The sequence below is a fragment of the Lissotriton vulgaris genome, chromosome 6 (assembly GCF_964263255.1).
Source record: "Lissotriton vulgaris chromosome 6, aLisVul1.2, whole genome shotgun sequence".
NCBI classification, from domain to species: Eukaryota; Metazoa; Chordata; class Amphibia; order Caudata; family Salamandridae; genus Lissotriton; species Lissotriton vulgaris.
The window spans coordinates 1,127,700,820-1,127,722,150 of NC_141694.1; the positions used below are offsets into that span (position 1 = coordinate 1,127,700,820).

Consider the following 21,331-nt stretch of genomic DNA (forward strand, 5'->3'; position numbering starts at 1 on the left):
CAGCAAACGTGACCAGATAAGATTTAAAGGCCTGTTTACAGAGAGGCAAGACTTGGAAGGATCCAGTAAACAAGGGATGGGCTTGAATTAGCTAAAAATGTATAATAACATGCAAAGTTGCCCCTAACTCTGATGCACACTGCTAATTCCGCTGTTTGGCTGATGCTCAATAAAGGGTGATTACCTCCCACCACCTTCCCAATTATAGAATATAGCACGCTGCATACACTTGATTGACTAAGGTTTTGTTGAGTGTGGAGGCTTGAGGTTTCATTCTGTGACCTGCACAAAGTACACTCTGCACTTACAGGTGTGTACAAATGTACGAAAGCAACTAAACAATAACAAACAGGCGCTGAACCCTTTGCTGAACCCTACAATGTACTGCAACTCTCTAGGTGCTGCACCCCTCTGTGCGCTGCCTCGCTGCTCTACACGCAGCGGCTGGTGATCTAGGGCCTGCACTGTCGTCTAGGCGCTTTACGTACACACCACACATGTTATCACATACAAAGAAACAAGCGCGCACATGTTCCATATTTGTGCCTCACACAAACCAACATGGTTGCCTTTTCCATCCTTTATTTGCTCATCGGACCCAGGAATCAGCTACCCGCTATGAATTGTTTTATGAAATGGAGGGGTAGGCTACCTAACAATTCATAGTGCAATGCGGAGCATGTAAACTCTGAACGTGTCCCCTGCCCGAAAACAGGTGATCTGTCTGAAAGTCACATGTAAATATCATTTGCGCACTAAGGGTGGCAGTTGGAACAAGCTACTACAGCGTTTCACTTAAAAACATGCTAATATGCATCAAAATCCTGCCAGATTAAACAAGAACGTTTTCAGGAAACAATTTAAAGATTATTTGATCAGTCTGGACCTTTGGTTTTTTACCATAACCAGTTCAGACGACCTACTGCAGCACACGCCTTCCCGCGGTGCAAAAAGCACAAAGCGAACACACCATCTGCCCAACCAGAACTTGTAGAGATAAAAATCAACAGGTGTCTGCTCCTAAATCTCCCTTTAACCCCCACTCAGTGCAGCTTTCTAAAACTCTTTTCCTGTTGATCACACAAGGTACAGCAACAGCTGCCCTGTCCAGCCAGACTCAATGAAAGAGTCCCTACGTCAGCAGAGATGCTTGTCAACAAGAACAGATGTCAGTTCAGCGCCACCTCATTGGCACGATCATTCCTCCACCCCCTCTAATATTTCTACACGTGTTCCCTCTGCCTAGAAATTCAGGCAGCAATGCAATGCCTGTGGCTAATCTCTAGAATTGTCGGAACCCGTGGGATAATTTGCAAAATGTCCAACATCTGCGGGCATCTAAGAAGTCTGCCGTCTCCAGCGACACCAGTTGTCCAAGTTTCTCTGGCTCGAGCTGGCCTTCCTTTCATAAACACACAGCAGCTGACTGCCGCGAGCGGTGCCTGCTCCCAACTGGGGTCCCATAATGACAGAGATCTTTAACCACAATTAAAATATGCCTCTTTACCATTCGGGAACAAAAATACAAACTGAAAGCGTATGTGTAGGCCACTCAGGAGCCCAGTACAAACTGGTGGTTTCCCCCATTATCACCTTCACCAAGCAATTACTGATACCGGGGGATATACTGGTATATCTAGGTTGGCAGGGATTCTGGGATACAAGAACAAGTGAATGGGCATTTCTGCATTACTAATAAGTGATTGTGTTTTGTGCACCATTCATACACGTTTTTGCCAGGCGGGCCTGCGCTCTAATACCTTCGGGTCGAGTTCGCGCTATATAAATATGCAAAAAAAAAAAAAAAGAAAACCTGCAATCAAAATAGTTCTCATGTACATTACACATAATCCCACTTGAATTTGCACGAGAGGTCACACATGCATGTTTGGTTATATACATCAATACACATATTTACAATTACAGTTACAATTGCAGTTGTTAACTTGCAGCCCCCAGACGTGCGTCATGTTAATGCTTTTCTATTCTCCTGTGGTGTGGTTGACAATGCACACATTGTTCCACGCTCGGTGGCTCGTGCTGCCTCTCAGCCCCAGGGTCATAAGGTCAGATTCTCTTCTCTCCCTTCTCTCTGTTGCGTTAGCTTACTCTGAAATCACTTTTAAAGCGCTTGAACCGCATCACACATTGTAACTGGGGTGAGGTGCTAAGGACGCCTTACAGCACGAGCTGCCGAGGATCAAGGGCTTGGCTCCGGGAAAGCAGTGAGGTGAACAGGCACGAGAGACACTCCATGACGTCATTCTTAGACTGCTTGCCGGGGGATTACTTTCCACACTCGAGTCTGGGTGGGAAGAGGGGAGGATCTGCCCGTGCACAGAGCTGTTGGGACACGTTACTTTGCCTGACGTGAACAAAACCTTCAGCTTTCAGTTGTTGTGCTGCGGTAAACTGAAGGGTGTGGCAAGCTGGCCCGTCAACCATCCTTTCCCAGGAAACACACTACGGCAACAAACTGCGCCACCACACCAGGCCTTTTCTTTAGTTAAATTATTAAACTGACCCTAAAACCATCCAGAGTGCAAGAGAGGCGTGCAGCACGACATAGGGAATCCAACATAGAAAATATACAATGCACTGACAAAAAACAATAGCTTCCTTTTGTGTTCAGTTAGTGAAGCTTACATGACATATTATACTTAGCAGAAGCCTCTAGAGCTGCCCTTAATCCTCAGAATGTCAAGGGTTATATAGAACAACAAAATACCTGATCAAGTAAAGTAACAGTCTCGAGTCCTAGAAAGGGCACACACAGGCTGGCTCATGCACACGCCGGTCCACACACGTGGCGACTGGGTGGCAACTGGCGAGTAGAGAGAGGCAGGCTGGATCTGACGTCATCAGCGCCGCGCGCCGCAAAATGGCCAATCACTGCATGACTACATAAAGTCACACACAGTGATTGGCCATTATGCGGTGTGTGTGCACCACCCACGCAGGGCATCCAATAATGGATTGCCCTTACCTGCTACGCGGTGACCGGCCAATCCTGGCAATGCAAGCAGCGCCAGGATTGGCTAGGGGGGCTCATGACTGCTCGCCCTGTGTCGCCTTTGTAAAGCCGGGGGCTGCGGCCCGCTTAAACAAGCACCCCCCTATGGGGGAACACTTGATGCGCATGCGCGGGCTAGTTTCTGCCCCAAGCATCACTTGCGCACTAAGTCAGATACCTTGTCTGGCTGTCTGCTGCTGCAGCTGAGGCGTTCCAGCCCCAGAACGCTCCCCCCTGCGCAGGAACGCCTCTTTCTGGTTCAGGGCTTCACAACGTGATGCATCTCACAGATGCGTCATGTTGTAAGTACCCCGCACCATGGCACTTCTTTTGCGCCACCGCTGCGTCACAAAAGTGCCGCAACGGCGGCGTAAAAGGGGCGCAAGGGGCTTGTAAATCTGCCCCAGAATACTGTTCTGCTTCTGATACAATATAACCAAGGGCCGAGACTCCTTCATTTGCGACACATTGTTTTTACAGAAGTTTATTTTTATTTTTTATGAACTCGTATATTTGAAACTTATAGTACTGTAGATAGTCATAGCCATACGTATGCCAAGTGGTGTAGTGTCTGAGCCACTTGGAGGTATTTTCTCTATTGAGTATACATTTACTTCATTAGCCCTACTAGAAAACGTGTTCCATATGTGGCATCATCTTTGCAATTGATATGAAAGAACATCTCCCCTAATTTTCTATATTTTATACGTGTGAGTTAAATATTGCGAATTATTCTAGGATTAATGGTGCCCTTGATGAGGTATGAATAGGATTTAGGTGCACCTTATTAGTGAGACTTAAAAGAATCCGGTATCGCACCCTCTCCCAATGTAGGGGTTGCCCATATATCCGCTGAGGGGGTCACATGACAGTGGGATCACAAGATAGTCACTGAGGGTCCAGTGACAAAGGGGGAATTCATTATCAAGGGAATCGGGAAAACTAAGCCCAAATCCCGATGATGATGGCCATTTCCCAGCTTCCCATATTTTACCCTGATATTGCACCAGCTCTCACCATGTAAATGTAAATGTACAGGAATTTATATTGCGCAAATCACCGAGCGGTTTCTAAGCGCTTCCTTAGGGAACCCGTCCTGGTATTCCCCTGTGAGATAACCCCGGCAGAGTATCCACAAGGTGAAAGCCAAGCATCCCGCCGCGAGGGCCCGTTGTGGAGATTAAGCAAGCTATTGCCCAGAGTCGCAGAGTGTGAACTCGTGAATCGAGTAGGTACCGGAGCGTGAATCGTCGAATCCATGGACATTTTAGGACCCAAGACCCCGCCGAGCCAGGAATTGAACCCTGGTCCCGGGCTGACCTCTGCTTCCAAGTCTGCCTCCTCTAACCAGTGAGCCACACTACTCCACACCATGCGAAGAGCACAAGTTGAAAACTCTGAAACCATCTTTCCAAGGGACCTGAAATCCGGATGCTAAAGGAAAGTCCAGATATCTTACCTATCACAATAAAAGGGCCACTTACAATGAAGGCTTTAGAGGACATTACGTTTTTGTTTGCATTCTATGGAAATATTTACAAAAAATGACAGCAGAGAAAAACAAATAAACAATCACATTCGTTTATAAATCATCTATTTCCACCCACCAGAAATAAACGGATGGCTCCCACAATGATTTCAGGGACTTATGCATCATCATGGCACTGAGATTGCACCGAGAATGACCACTTCTACCAACAGAAATTGAGAAATATCTTGGATTTGGTCGTCAGAGATACGACAGCCGATGATAATATATCTGATCATACTTGAATATAGTGGTCTCTAACCTGATTGTAATGACCCACCTATATAAAGTTCTCCTTTACCTCTTTTGGTGAAAGTATAGAAATGTAATCTTCATATATAATCCTAGCCTTCTCCTCGATAACCTTCTTGTTCTGCTCATTCTTCAGTTCTTCACATGCAAGCCAGAAGAGCAGGTTCTCTTCGCTGTACTCCGTCCGCAGAAATTCTCTGAACTGGTTCCGTCCTGCTGCAGTTTTCATCAACTTGTCAAAATTATGCGACCAGGACAAAATCTCTTCTGCAGTTGGTTCTTGGCTGCAAATGGAAGAGTGTCATTAGATTGGACCATGTATGAAAGTGTGAGTTGATGATTTTCCATTGCTTGCACATGAACGTTCATCTATATATTTTTTTTAGCAATACTGCATACAATTTGTCATTTCATGGTCATTAAAAAATCTAAACAAAAAGAAGTGATGAAAAATCTACTCATCAACACGCAACATAATCAAACACGAACATAGCAGGTCGAAAAATGCAACTAACTGCAACACGTTTCTAAATGGTTATCTCAATGTGTAATAAGTTACACAGACATTGTTAGAACATGGTCAATATTATTAAAAAATATTGAAATGAAATAAAAATGTAATTTGTACTGCGCACAACTACCCAAAGGTGTGTAGACACCATGGAGAAGATTTACAAACCCCCTGCACCTCTTTTACACCGCCTTTGCGTTACTTTTGTGACGCAGCGGCGGCGCAAAAGATGCGTCATGGTGCGGGGTAAATACAACGTGACGCATCTCCCAGATGCGTCACGTTGTAAAGCCCTGCGCCAGAAGGAGGCGTTCCATCGCAGGGGGGGGGGGCATTCCGGCGCAGGAACGCCTCCCAAAAGTGGCTGAGTGAAATCTACAAGATTTCACTCAGTCACTTTTGGGCCCATGCTGCGTCAAATCCCTGCGCCTGCTTGAAGCAGGCGTAAGGATTGACGCAGCATTGTAAAGATAGGGCACCCCAGAGCCTTGCTGGAGCTGAGTCGCGCTTGCAATTCAACTCCAGCAATGCGCCGCTTTTACGGCACAGATGCGTGACTCATCTGTGCCGTTTTTGCCCCATGGTGCGCTGCATTATAAATGTGGCGCATCCAGGGTGGCGGAGCTGCGGCGCACAAGAACTGGCGCATCTCTGATGATATGCAGGGGTGCGCCACTTATTGCAAATCTGCCCCATAGCTCTTATTAGGAGGGAGAAGAAAAGAAAAAAGAAAAGGAAAAGGAAAAAAGAAAAAAAGAGGCAAGTATTAATTATTAAACAGCCTAGGGCCAGATGTAGGAGCCTTAATACCGGTCGGAAACGGCCGATTTCGGCCGTTTCCGACCGGTATTTGGCTTTTGAGATGTAGGGGGCATCTGATTTACAGAATCAGTAAATTTACCGATTCGGTAAATATACAGAATCGGTAAAATACCGAATCGGTAAATTTACCGATTCTGTAAATCAATATGTAGGTGGCACTTCACAGAGTGCCACAGGCCCTTTAGGAGTCGGTATTTACCACCCAATCCTATTGGGTGTTAAAATACCCAATTCAGATGTGCATGCACATCTATGCATGCACACCTGTGCCATGTGACACACAGACATGCCCTTAGGGCATGCATGTGTGCCACATGTCACACAAGCCTGTACTTGGGGTGCTAGAGGGTGTCAAAGTGACACCCTCTGCACCCTTGCAGGATTCGGTATTTACCGATTCAGTAAATACCGAATCGCTATTTCCCATTGATTCCTATGGGCTTCAAGGCCCATAGGAATCAATGGGCAATACCGATTCAGTATTTACCGAATCAGTAAATAAGGAATCATACAGATTCGGTAATTGTGTTTTAAAAATTACCTACATCTGCCTCCTTCTAATTTACCGAGCCATAAATACCGAATCGGTAAAATTCTGTATTTATGAATCGGTAAATTAGATTTACCTACATCTAGCCCCAAGTTCTTAAAGATTTGTGGAAGTAGAGGAGGTCGGATTTTTTCCTAAGGGCATTTGGCATGGAATTCGAAAGCCTGGTCGTGCCAGGTACAAAACTTCTACCCCCTCCCCAGGAGGCTGTGTTGACTTTGGGAATTAGAAGTTTCAAGGCAGATGAGAATCGAAGATGTCTTGTGCGGGGCATACCAGAAGAATTTATGTTTACAATAATCGGGTCCAAGACCATGCAATACCTTAAAGGGCAATGCAGAGGGACTTGAATTGAATCAGTTTTTTTAATAGGTAGCGGGTGCAGTGATGGTAGAAGATGATAAACTCACTAAGGTCATTAAAGACCGGACTAATTTTTGTTGGTATGATAATATCTACCTTTATTTCCCTAATCAATTATCTTCTAGTTTGAATTTGCCACTGAAAAACTCATTTACTTCAACTTTACTCCAGGCATGCACTTGGACAGCATAGGCGTAAGGGCTGAAAAATGATGGCCCATCAACTTACAAGTCCCTACTTTCGACTCGCCTCCGGTAACCTGAGCGATCCCACACATTTTTCGGACAAATGCATGTAAAGGCTCCCATAAAACGATGACCTTTCATATCAGTTTTATGGAAGAAATTACCATCAACTGTATGCTCATTTGAGCTATTATGGAAGTTTTTTTTCGCAGGACAGTGGCCGCACCTTATTCACAACGATAACTTGGAAAAGAAGATATTTTTTCGGAGACACTTGGGGCCTTATTTATGAGGCCCCTTGCTCCATCGGAACATCACTTTTTGAGACGTTCCCTGGGGCAGAAGCCTGTGTGATATTTATCAGGCAGCACTAAGCCACTTTTTTTGGCTTAATGCTGCCTGATAAATACCAGTCCCTTTAACGCAGTGTTCTGCGTTAAAGGGGCTTGCAATGGGTGTTGCCGTGGGCCACCCAGTTGACATCAGGACTATGACTTCATTTCAAGATTTCAAGAGACGCCTCAAATTCCTCTACCTCAACCGGGCATTCCCGAACTCTACCTCAGCAGCTCACCCTGCAACTATGACTACCTCTAACCCACTACCTCAAAATCGCCCCTCAGGCGCCAATTAACAATGTTAATCCTTGATCTTACATGAATCTCTTTTCCTTGATATATTATTATGCAACCGTTCCCTCCAGCTCGATTGTAAAGCGCTCCGATACCCTCGGGTCTGGACAGCGCTATAGAAAACTCCACAAAAAATAAATAAATAAATAAATAAATAAACATCCATGGCCTTTTGACATTGCCCCAGATTTATGAGAAATCATAAATCTGAGGCAGTGCCTAAAGCTTACGCCTGCCCAGGGGAGGCGTAAGGGAGGCGCAACAGGGAGAAATATCTTTATTTCTCCTTGTTTTTTCCTTTTTCTATGGGTGCTGCATTCTGTAGCACACGTAGAAAGAAGAAAAGCCTTGTGATTATTTTTGTACAGAAAGGATTCCCTTCCTGTACACAAATAATCATCCTTGCAATGAAGGTACCCTTGCATCATGGTGCAAAGGTGCCTGCGTTGGTGCACAGCAGCCCATTGTGCGCTGGCACAGGGGAAAAGGAAAGAAATGCCGCTGCCCACGTTCCCCGCAGGGGGACATCAGTGGGCAGCCCCCTTAGTGCACATTAATCGAGCGACCCCCCTCCTCCAGTTCGCGGAGAGGGGGAGGCTCCAGGCGTTCCCAGACCCTACTCCAGCCGGGTGCTCCGGTGACGTGGATCTGGGGGAGGGCACGATGGGGGGGGGGGGGGCGGGCTGTGTACTTACGGCCCCAGTCACCATGTTGCGACCTCTTTGCCGTTCTGCCTTCCCGGCTGCCTTATGTCCGGCCGCTGTGCCGCTACCGCGCCTGCCTGCCTCGCTGTAGGCCTGCAGATTGCTCCGTTCAGGAGTGTGTCTGGCGTCGGGTGCTGTTGTTAGGGAGATTCCAGTCCCTGTGTTGGTCAGCGGCCAGTGAGTTTACTTGTGGCGATGGGGGTGAATCCGCTTCAGTTTCAGGCGGTCGCCGGATTGGGGCCTTTGACTTGCTACACGATGAGACAGGGAGAGGCAAAGGTGGGTTTTGGATTATGGCTAAGGAAAGCATAGCTCTTTTCCTGCCTTAAATATACTCAAGAGCATTGTACAGTACACAGGGATATTTTGCAAGCATCTGTTTCTTCAGCGGGAATAAGAAAGTTGACTTTGTATAGTAAGGGGCAGTCTGTGGGAAGCCACTATAATTTTGTGTTGTTCGCAGATTCACCCACCCCCTTTTTGTAAGGGAAAACTGCATTGTGGAAGGCAGAGGAGCAGCGTAGGGCAAATATTGTGAAGGTGATGTGCGCGGCATCAGTGAGGCATTCCCTGCTCGGCCGAGTCTCCCAACTCTGAGCGGGGATACCACGGTTCGAGCCTCAGTGTCGGCTCCACAGCCTGTGACGTGACGCCTAGCCTTCGATAGCTCAGTTGGTAGCGTGGAGGACTTTAGTGAGGGCACCGCATCCTTAGGTCGCTGGTTCAATCTGGCTCGAAGGACTTTTAAATCAACTAATCTCCCTGCGCCTACCGAAGACAAGCATTGGCATATAAGTCTCCCATTTGGGACACCGTGTGCGTTACTTCGCTTGAAGTGATTGGTTGGAACATGGCCTGGCATTCACGTTCGCACAATTGTATTGGCGGAGCGCAATTCATACATTACTGTGTTGTGTACTTTTCTCGTCCAAATTTTACACGTAAAGGGCAGTTGTGAAGGGCATGGCGACCACGCGCGCACGCAAACAGAATTTGGCGTGGCTCGTGCGGTGCATCTATTGTCCTTGTTTGTTACCATATTGTCGGGCAATTCATTTTATCCAGTTGTGCGTTTGGGTGGAAAGTTAATTATGAAGGACTCTTTGTTTGCACAAGGCATGGAGCCCTTCCAAGGGGCCACTTGTTGTCGAAATGGGCCATAGGAAGGAGGCCCTGCTCATTACGCGGAGCTAAGGAATGTTAAAAATGGCGCCCTATTGTAGAGAATGCCCGCACGAGTGCCCAGGCGTCTTCATTTCAGCGTGAGGGCACATTATGTAGGTTTGGCCTAGATTGCAGTGTGGGCCTGTTAAATTGGGAAGCACTTTGGTTTGCTTACGGTGATTTCAATTAACTCGACTTAAGGTAATATTACGAAGGGAACATAGGTAGAATGCTCTTAGTACGAGCTCAGGGACAGTGCATTTCATGCCTTCACTATGAGTTACGCCTTCACCAGTTTGCCCCAATCATCCCCCCCTGTCAGTCAGAATACCTCCCTCTAAGATTATGGGACTGCCGTGGCTATGCCACATCCCACTCGTAATACTGGTAATCAAACACTAGGGCACTTATGACTGGTGTGACACACCCCTAGAGGCGGGCAACGCTGGGCAGAGACAGTCACTACGATCATACCTCAGCAAGGCAGCGGAGACTGGAGGGTAGGGGTCGGTTTAATCTGGGGCTGTTTTTTCCCTGCTGGAAAAGCGCTGCGTTAGGTAGCAGAGAGGGGGTGGCCTTATGGTAAAGCGGTCTGCAGTCATGCAGGGGATTCTGGCTAGGGTATACGTACGTTCCCACCCCCTGCAGGAGGACGCCCATGTGGTCACCCTAATTTTGCGCTGGGTAAGCGGTCACCTACCGGAAGGGGACTCAGCCCAAATGGTAGAGCGCTCGCTTAGCACGTGAGAGGTAGCGGGATCGATGCCCACATTCTCCATGACTGTTGGCGCAGGAGGCGGGCCCGGGCTTGGCCGGGCCCCGCATCCCGCCATGCGTTCCTAGGCAGTGAGCTACTGTAGAGAGGTTACTCGGACATAGAATGGCAGCGTGTGAGGCCCTCACTGATAATGGGGACGATGGGGGCCTTCCGGCAACAGCAGCCGACCAGGTAGTGGGGGAAGCGGGTTCCTGCGCGTTATGCCCCGCATCCCGCGCCATTTATACCATATAAAATTGCTGACCTGGGAGGGGCCAGAACCCTCACAAGAGGAACAGACGACAAGGAACAGAACGAATACAGGAGGGCAGCATAAGTGAACACATCACACAAGCAAACGCGAAGCTGCAAGAAAGAAAGTGTCAAAGTGAGCAAACAAGTTAGGAGGTAGCACACAGTGTACGATGAGAAGGGCAGCATAAGTGAACACATCACACAAGCAAATGCGAAGCTGCAGGAAGCAAAGTGTCAAAGTGAACAAACAAGTTAAGAGGTAGCACACAGTGCACGATGAGAAGGGCAGCATAAGTGAACACGTCACACTAGCAAACGCGAAGCTGCAGGAAACAAAGTGTCAAAGTGAGCAAACAAGTTAAGAGGTAGCACATAGTGCACGATGAGAAGGGCAGCATAAGTGCACACATCACACAAGCAAACGCGAAGGTGCAGGAAGCAAAGTGTCAAAAGTGAGCAAACAAGTTAAGAGGTAGCACACAGTGCACGATGAGAAGGGCAGCATAAGTGGACACATCACACAAGCAAACACGAAGCTGCAGGAAGCAAAGTGTCAAAGTGAGCAAACAAGTTAAGGGGTAGCACGATGAGAAGGAATAGGGACATGGGTCAAGTTATTAAGCGTACAAGTGCAAGGAGAGGTACATTAATGCAAGACAGGGCAGACGCCCAAACACAAGAACAAATGCCCATAGGCTATGGTAGTACTGGCGCCACTAGCAGAAGCCATGGTTAATGTAGGGGTTGGCATACAGTGGGTTACATAGGAATAAGGACGCATGCTTATGACAATAGATCACCCAACACAGGTACAATGACAATACTACAATAAATCACAAGCCGCCAACCACAAGATCACCCCAGGAAGACACCCCCTTGGGGAAGGAGAATTTTCCGTTATTAATAGGTCCTACATCAGACAAGGGAATAGTAGGGGGACGTGTTAGGAAGGGTCGCCGAATCACACACCCCCTAAGTGCACTGGTCGTTAGCAGATTGGGCAGGTAGATAATGGATGTAATTTTTAGACGCTGCATCTATGCATTATTCAGGCTTGGCCTGGGCAGCGTATGGGACAGTGTGGCCCCTGTCTCACCACAGAAAATCATGATTGGTAAGAGAGGGGGGGGGGACAGGGCTTCTAATGAATGTTTTCTACCCCTAATTGCAGGAACGGCGTTGGAGATCCGCCCCACTCACAGGGGGGACCACGTGCTATCAACAGGATAGGGGTCGTAGCACACGTGCGGCAGTTTGCCAGGGTCAGGGACCCATGTTCTCCCCAGCTGTCATTTGGTCCCAGATGTGGGGCGCACAGGGTACACCCAGGATAGTGATACGCTTGCAGTCACCGGGTGGGGACAGTTTAGGTAATCCCGGGGGTGACGTTCCAACCTGAAAGAACCCCTGTGAAGTGGTGTAATTGGGTTTTGATGGGTAATAATTGGGGTTCCCGTTGGAAGCAGTGGCAGAGCAAAAGGGAACCATGCAATCCAGCCTACTGTTTTAAAATGATTTACACAGGACCGTTTCAGGTAGGCCAGGTGGTAACGCGAGCAAGACAACCAGGGCGGGCCCCATGCTGGGAGTCTGAATGTAGTGTCTGGAAGGGGCCTTAGGGGCTACCAGGCCCGACTTCCTTTAGGGGAGAGGAACCAGTCTAAGCCTAGAGGTTGCGCAAACTTCTATGGCATTACCCCCTGTGTGCCTGAGTCCCCTTGCCAGCTGCTGGCATCTGCCCACAGGTGACGTGAGGAGTAACCATCAAGGTAGACGTCAACCCGGAATGTTGCCTACATGGCTGTCCCACGCATCCACAATCAAGATCCGGATGATCCCACAAAGTCTGCCCCAAACCATGGGCTTTTCAGAGTCCCTTGCGGGTGGGATGGGAGTAATTACAGTAAGGGGCCTCCCTCAGCCTCACTGTTAGTGATCACCAATGAAGTTTCATCCCCAGCCCCATGGTGCCTCAGCAGGCTTCGAAGGCAGTGGAGGGCCCTGGGCTAGGTGCACCAGTAAGTGTGTGCCCGGAGTCAGTGTGAAGTAGGGGTGAGTCAGGTCCTATGATGGGAGAGCTGAGGAACCATAGGGTTATGGTCAGGAGACAGGTAATAAGTACTCTGCACGGTCTACTGGCACGGTGAGGGTTAAGGGAGGCCCAAGTAGCCAAATGCAGGCTGGAGGATACCAGTGACATGCATTGAGGTCAGCCTGGGTTCAGGACAGGACACCATGGTAGATAGCTTGGGCAGCACACACAGGCAGGCGATTTCAGCAGGGGCCTAGCACAGCTAAGGTGACCGCAGCAGGTTGCAAGCATGCACCAAGAGATGGAGGCTCAGCCCATCGAAGACAGTCAATAGCGCCTGCACTAGCGCCAGGATCTAGGCAGTGGTGGTAGCTGCCACAGTGAATTGCGTGGGTGGTGCAACAACGGAGTGAGGCGTGGGGTCAACATATTTTGACTACGCACCACTCTAAAGGGCTCAGCAAGTCAGTAACAGTGTTACCAGTTGCCCTACTGGGTTTTACATCAGGACAGGGTGCGTGTCAGATAGCCCCCTGGGATCCAACAAATGCTCGAGAGGGCTGGCTGGGCACGAGTCAGGTTGCACGACACGGCAAGTACATTAGGGGCAAGCATACGATAAGAGAGGGAGGCCCATGCCCTTGGCCCGTAGGATAAACCTAGTCAAATGAGGACACCTGCGCCTGAATGGCAAGATAGCCCCCAGGGGAGATGGTCATCGGCGCTCCACAGGCAAGGACAGCCGCTCACATCAGCTGGAGCCTGTAAAGGGGGTCCCCAGCGAAGCCACAATGAAAGGGCTATGGTTGGACAAGTGACCCGCAATTTTGTGGCCCGTTACCATTACTGATAAAGTAGGGCATAAGTCGTCAACAGGGCCTACCATCTGCAGGTTGGCACTTCATGAAATATGCAATCTCTTAGGGGACACCTTGCATCATTCCTGCTTACCTGATGGGCCCCCGTTGCGGGCGTCAGGGATGTAAGTACGTAACGATGAAGTTGCCGGGTCAAGGTCTCATAGTCGGGAAGGATGTGTTTCTCCCGTAAATGCATACACCCTTGAAGCTGTGGGAAGCAAGTAGGGAGCTCAGAGGTGGGGGGCTCTGTCATCGACGGGAGCCTCCTCCAGAGCTGTGGCGGAGTTACAGGGCGATCTGGAGGCAGGCGGGTACAGTAAGGGTACCTCTGCTGCAGACCGGTACAGTAAGGGTACCTCTGCCTGGCACAGTAAGGGTGCCTAAGCCAAAGACCTGGAGCCGCAGGGAGGTTCCGGGTAAACCACGACGGCGCCCCGTTAGTCCTTTGGGTGGTTGGGGGGCCTGACCAACCGGGGGTGTGCCATACCGCGCTCCGCCCTGAAAGGGGCGGGAATAGAAGTCATGATCACGTGATCCGAAGGGGATCAGCAAAGGCTGCACTGTCCGGGCGTCGACCCACTGTGCCAGGTGGCTCAGAAGGCGGGCGGGGCAGCGAGGGGCTGCCTGCCTTGGATCGCCCGTAAGATGACCCACTAATACTTCATACTTTTGTTGTATGAAAAATAAACCTGCAGCAGTTCTTTACCCATAACCATGTGTCCCGTGTCTCATTATGGGCAAATGTATAAGACGTAAGGGGGAGCGAATGACGGTATGGGCACTATGCGCCGTATCTTACAGATACCGCACATTCCTGCCTTTTTCTTTTGTTGTAGGGAAGCGCAGCAGAGGCCCTTGATTTCTGATTCAGATTGTCCTCTCCTTTGACTGTCAATCTGAAAATGACAGATAATCTGCATGTTGCCTAAAACGTGTTTAAACAAGTTATCTCAATAGCAAATTTAGAAAGCTCTTTGCAGCTTGGTCAAGGAAATCCAGAAAGTCTGACCGATCTTTTCAGACAATTAACACTTTTTAACTACATTAGTAAGTATAGTGGGTCGATTGATGACTTCAAATAATGAATTCCCTCAAGAGTGAATCTGAATGAACAAGAATCTGTCTAAAATAGTATACCTACAGCAGGGAAAAGGGTTGCTGAAAACATGCTTACATTTGTCTGAGTAAATAGAGATACCAAAGATTGACACCATAATTTCAGATAAAATGTGTAAATACATGTAAAGCATTGCAACTCAAAAGAAAGACAGCTGGTGTGACCTTATCCCACATGCAAAATAATTTTATAGGGGGTTATTTTACTTACCGTTTCGCTCACACAGTACATTTATTTTTAGAATAAACCATTTTTTATTTCATAGTTTTAGATCTTAATAAATACAATCGCCAAGCACCCTCTGACGGGTGAGGAATTAGGTAGCTGAGAACATAAAGAAATGTTCTGGATCCTTCTCTCTTTCCCTCCCCAACGTCACCTCCAGGAATGCTGAGTCTTCTCATGTGTAGAGAATAAAGCGTCCACGCCCTACCAGTCGTAAGCCTTTGCCCAGGGAGGGTTTCTCGGTACCTACACCCTTGGAGACGTTGCACCTTTCTGAGTGTATAATTCTTAATGCTTTAAGATACCTTGGATGACTTAATTCCCTGAATTTATTCCATAGGTGTCAAATGATTCAACATATTGCTTGATGGATGGGGTTAATTTTTCCGTCGCCAGGAGATCCCACAGCTAGTACCGCTTAGTATAAGGCGTCTCTCTTCCTCACATGAACAATATAGGTTTGGATATGATTACTAAAGCCAGGGCTTTATGCTTATCGATTAGGGATTTAAAGGATCTGGCTTCCCGATACAGGAATACTAGCAAGACGACCCTGGGGGGTCATGCAGGGTGAGGATGGTGCACAATGAGTCAACTGCTCAAAGAACGTCTTTTCTATATTTGCCTAACTTTGAACATTTCCAATGTAAATGCAGCAGTGAGTCAGTCTCAACACAACATCTCCATCAGAGAGTGGGCTTCATATTGTCCTATTCATGCAGATTGTCAGGTGTTAGCTACCAATAAGTGGGAAGCGTGATCATGATCTCCATTGCATTGATATATCTATTGATTACCATAGACTTGTCATAGGCTTTTCCCAAATTAGCAATAGTATCCACAGTTTGATCTCCCATCTCTTCTAGCCTGAGCTTTTAGGACACTGTATGGAGGTTGTTATTATATTGTATAGGCTAGAGATCAGGTGCTTGTCATGTTCGCCTCTCAATGCCCATCTCCAAAATGCTGCAAAAACACGTGACACACCCATTCTCACTGTCAAATTCATCTCCCAGTGGCAGACCTGTAAATCTCTAAATCGTTCAGTCTTTGGTAGTCCAAATTAATTTTTAGGTAAAAAAATAGTAAATGTATTCCCCACTGAATAATAATCCCAGAATCATACCTTTTCATTCATTCCACATTTTACAAATGGGGTGAACCCCGACAGATAATTTGTGAAGTGTTTGAGCCTACTCAGTTTGTCCCAGACATTAGGTGTCACTCTACTTAGTGGCAATGAGTACTGTATCAATCGCATGCAATGCACTTTCCACGTTGATAGTTCTGTGATGGCATGGACTGCAATGCACCACTGACTATCAGTTCCTCCTTAAAAAAGTATAGTTGATCTGCTTGATAACCTATCAGACATTAATAGTAGGGACAGGAGCCTAGACACCACTCTTGGCACCAAATGAAGCTATTGAGCCCCTGTTGGGATTGGCAAAGGTGGGCGATTGGTACTGGGATATACATCGTTTTTTAAAATAGATGTAGAATTTGGACAGGATTGGCATTTTCTCTGCAGCAATTCTGCTAAACCAGGAGAAGTGTAGTTCTGTTTAAAGATTCACCAATGGCAGTGAATCATTTAAAGGGATCACTTGTACTGTGGACTGGTCAATTTGGACAACTAGATATGTTAGATCTATGGAGGCATACTGAAAGGGGACACATTCTTGGAGTGTCTGCATTTCTTCATGGTTGACTAAGATCCAGGACAGCTGACCTTTTTTATATAGATGTCAAATCCAGGGACGGCACTATTCTTTTCTAGTTCCGCCAGCACACAGACTAGGAAATGGACCAAGTTTGTGACTAAAAGCATAATGTCATAGCTAATTTGAACATACCTATGTCTAGTTTGATTCAATACATGTCCTCACGTCTTTGTAGTTGATCTCTATTGTAAGGGCAAACAGAAGTAAGGATAGTGGGAATCTGTGCCATGTGCTCCTGTGATTAAGGGAGACTGTGCTGTTAACCCTAGTTTGTACCCTCAGGTTATTTGATCAGAAGCCATGCCAGGACTCATTGGCCAAAACCAAGAGATTGTACCAGGTGAGCTATAAATGTCAAGCTGAGTTTCTCAGATGCTTTTTCCAAAGCTAAAGAGACAAGCATAGCCATCTTGCACATTCTTTGGGCATTTTTGGTATTGTCACCACACTCATCGCAAATTAAATTTGGATGATCAGGGTGTCTCATTTCAGGCATCACTGGGTTTAAGCTTTTCTCCAATATGCGTGTGAAAAATTTAGCATCAGGATTCAAGAGAAATTTAGGTCAGTCAGACCTACAATGATAGTTCTTTGTCTGGTTATGGAATAGCCAATATTTCGGCTGTCAACATTGAGTCAGCCACAGTCCCTGCTCTCCTTAAATAGTATTCTCTTTGCCATTAGCTACTTGATTAGTTCTTTTTGCATAAATCAGTTTGAAAAACTTTACATGAGTAACCGACAGTTAAATAAAAGTGGTTTGCCAGTTGCCTTCCAACACTGTAACTGAGTGAGCAGGTCACATACATAGCAATAAAAACAAACTTCCATCCTGCTGCTACAATAGGGACATCATTGGAAACAAATTTTTCAATGAATCCAAACAAGATTGTAACTACCTTAGGTAGATAGTTCCCCTTATTACTTTGGTGTAATTCTAAGGCTTTTCTGTTTCTCGACTCTATCCAATGGCTAACAAGGAGAGCAGTATGCTGGTTATCACACAGCTGTATATACCCTCAACCAATGCCTCTACACTTTGATTTAAAGAGCATTTTTAGGATCATACTGCCTTTCTCTCTAATCAATGCTGGATACAGTTGCAGTAATCTTAATATTTTCAGAAAAATGAACTAAAGGTCATTTCTCTCAAAAGAATCTGACAAACCTAGCTGCCCCAGATTTTACATGCGGATATATATTTAAAATATGCGACCGATCGAAGTCTCAAGCTGTTCTATTTCAACATGTCCTCATTTGAAAGCAATAGATTGAAGACTTTACAGTCTTTCCTGTATGCACTTTTTCAGGGGGGCTTGATGCAAAATAATGTTGTTTAAGAACGCAACAGAAACGTAGTTTACCCTAGACCAGCTTGAGTAGGTGGGGTTCTTTGAGGAGACCTATATTGCTACTCTGCAAATTTAGTAAGCTGATGACTGCCAGGCATTTGGTTGGGGTTTTAAGACCCATGGCATTCAAACTATATTCTTTTCAACATCATCTGTAGGGAATATCAGCATATCTTTCATAAAGTCATCTCTTTAAGTTCTGCTGGGTTGACTACTATAGTGGAGGGCTGTGCAGTTCAGGCATTCCCATGATGACAGATTTGCCAAGGTATCTGAGCTTCTTTTGTGCTCCAATAGATCCCCAAGTCCGTTCTGGTGGTCTACTCAGTCACACCTGCAGGATGGGAAAAGGCCCTGGGTAGACTATATGCAAGTGATGAGTCAGTCGCGATTCATGGTTCTAATACTAAACCCCCAATAGGCTATTTTTTTGACCGTCCTGTGTTGCAGGCGCAATGTTTCAGTTCATTATCTGCACTCGCTGCATAGAGCTTATGCACTTGGCTGAGGTGTGGTGTACTAGTATCTAGAGTTTATCCAGTTACTGGTGTCATACTGTTTGCAAATGTGCTCCGCTGTCCCCACAGATATGGTGTACATGGAAACCCAAAGTTAATGTTCAAGTCTGATATTTAAGGTTTCTTCTGGTTCTCTCAAAAACATAGAGCGGACGAGTGCATGTGTTTCCCAGACCCAGTACTCTCTAGTATATTGCTAATCTCACAATCATTGCTGCTTGTCTTATTTATGACCAAGCCAGTCATCAGTGGGTTTCAATCCAGGCCTTTCTTTCTCTGATACATCTGCTCTCTACTTGGTTGGTTTCCGAGTGGCTGATGTTGGCCCTCTCAATTTTCCTCTAATCTGACACCTAGCAGTTATCAGGAAGAAGCTCACAGCCAAAAAGAAGGTCTTATTGATGTCTACCAGTTATTTGGCAGATGCCAGCATCACTACTGCTACTCCCGCTGTCTATGGGCCCTCCAGTCTCAGCATGAACCTTCAGTTTGGGGTGATAAAGATGGCAGCTGTCACTATTTGCCAGGCCATGTTGCTGGTTTAGCCTAACTATACTTCTGTTGTGCTTCATCTCCCTCCCTTAAGCTCACATTTTTACTGTTGGGGAAGCTCACTGTGCTTGCCAGGCTGTTTTGAAAGTCACACCACAAACAAATAGTAAGTGTGCCTAAACCACACAAACTCTGGCAGCAAGAATGATCTTGCTCTTAAGAACCCACCTCCACACTAGAGAACATCAAAAAGCCCCAGCTCAACAATTCAATGGTGTGCCCTCCTCTGAAACATGGAAATCGAAAGCAGAGCAAAATAAGAACCAGCTAACACCACCCTTTGCAAACAAGCGGCGCACAATCAGAACCCGGGAGAGCCACAGCAGGAAACATCAGTGTGGGCAATTCAATGTTGCACTACTGTAATGCATTTCAGTTCTATCTATAAACTCCACTCAACTTTTGACAAACCTACTGCTTAGGAGCCTAGTCAATCCATTAACCAACAAAACAATTGAAAAGGAGGGTACAATGTATGATGGATATTATTCAGTTAAAGTATTTGGAAAAAGTTCCCTATATTGCAATATCCATGTCTATCCAAAAAAACGGTTCAAAGAAATTCAATTCCTTAGGAGTTGTGTTCGTCCAACTTTTCTTAAATTTATTGAATAGACCTATTGCCCATAGATTGGAGCTGGGACACAGACGAAGAAGATGAAATAGGGGTTACTATACCACCCAACATAAGTGATCTGGAGGACATTTAACATGGGACAACACTGTACAAAACCTTGTGATAAGTGATTGTTTTGATTATCCAACCCTGATTCAGTCCTTTGGGACGAAACGCATTGGCTGGTCTGATTGCAATTAGTTTTGATACAAAAAAATCTATACAATTTGGATGAACAAGACTCCAGAAGAATTTAATTGATTTGAACAGTTATTGTGAGCATATACATGGATATTGCAATATTTGGAACTTTTTCCCAATGCTTTAAATAGGTCAAATAGTGTGTAAAATGTTGAATATAAGTGGTCGCATCAGGAAACAGTCCTTGCTCCTTAGAACTTGTTTTCCCTCTTGAAGCTGGGGGGGAGCAGCCTAGACTCAAATGGTGAAGACTCAGTGGATGATAGTGAAGCCGAAATCCCTCAAACAGCTGTTAAAACCATATTGAAAGGGGCAAAGAATAGGAGGAAAAACTGAGCCAACCCAGGATAACCCCCCCGCCACCCTCTTGCTGAAATTGAAGTTGAAAGAAACCCTGCCAGCAGAGGAGAGTGGACCTTCAACACTAGATGTTATACATCAGGCCATCCTGGCGCACAGAGAAGAGGCTAGACAAGATAGTCGGAAGGTGCAAGCAGGAATGAGGAAAATGCAGGGCGTCATGAGTAAGCTCTCAAAAGCCTTCTCAAATCTGGGTGGCGGAGTCTCAAACTTGGAGGAGAGGATTGTTGGAACTGAAGCAGATGCATCTAAGGCTACATCCATGGCAGAAGAACACTCTGCTCAGATCAGGGATATCCAGTGGAAGCTGGAAGAATCAGAAAACAGGCAGAGACGCAACAACCTTCTTGTACTTGGAGTACAAGAGGGCCTTGAGGGCTCAGACCCCTGACAATATGTAATCAATCTATTCAATGGGGCCTTCTTAGAATTATCAGAATGGAACTGGCCAGCCGAAATCCAAAGGGTACACCGCACCCCAATGAAACTGCGAGCACCAGCTAAGGCCGGGGAGTGACCCCGGGCTCTACTTGTTTTCTTTGGCAACTTCCTCTTACGGCAGGCTATATATGAAAAGGCGAGGCCAGATGCCAAAAGATCAGTTGGGGGAAGTCTCCTTCCGACTTTTGTCATGTGACAGTGGAGAGACGATGGCGGCTAAGACAGCTCATCAAACCATATCAGGACAAAAAAGTACAGGTGTTCTTGATTAACCCAGCACAACTTAAAGTAATTAATAATGGTTCTGTTGTATATTTCTCATCAGAGATAAAGGCCAAAAAATACCTGGACGTTTTGGGTAATTAGAAGGCTATTCTGCTTCAGGTCGCGCTAAAAGGGTACGAGCTAGCTGCGGTTTAGTAAGCATGGAAGGTTGTTGCTTTAATCCAATTTGCACTAGAGGAAAATAGAGGGCACTGGGGGCTGGGGAAAGGTAAAGAGGTCAAGGCCTAAATCTGTAACCCTAGTAAAAATGGATAGCCAGGTAAGGGGTTAGGGGGGTTAATGATCTTAATCTGTAAATTATAAGAATCTGAG

The 21,331-nt window shown here is 46.5% G+C and overlaps 1 protein-coding gene across 2 annotated transcripts in view; it reads right to left on the bottom strand.

Moving 5' to 3' along the window:
• The window catches only part of RGS17 (regulator of G protein signaling 17), a 320,291-nt gene that overhangs the window by 86,054 nt on the left and 212,906 nt on the right, over positions 1–21,331 (bottom strand). For both annotated transcript variants that reach the window (XM_086927222.1, XM_086927221.1), the window contains exon 5: positions 4,843–5,077. In XM_086927222.1, the coding sequence (XP_086783348.1) occupies positions 4,843–5,077 (235 nt within the window). The remainder of the gene's footprint in view (positions 1–4,842; positions 5,078–21,331) is intronic.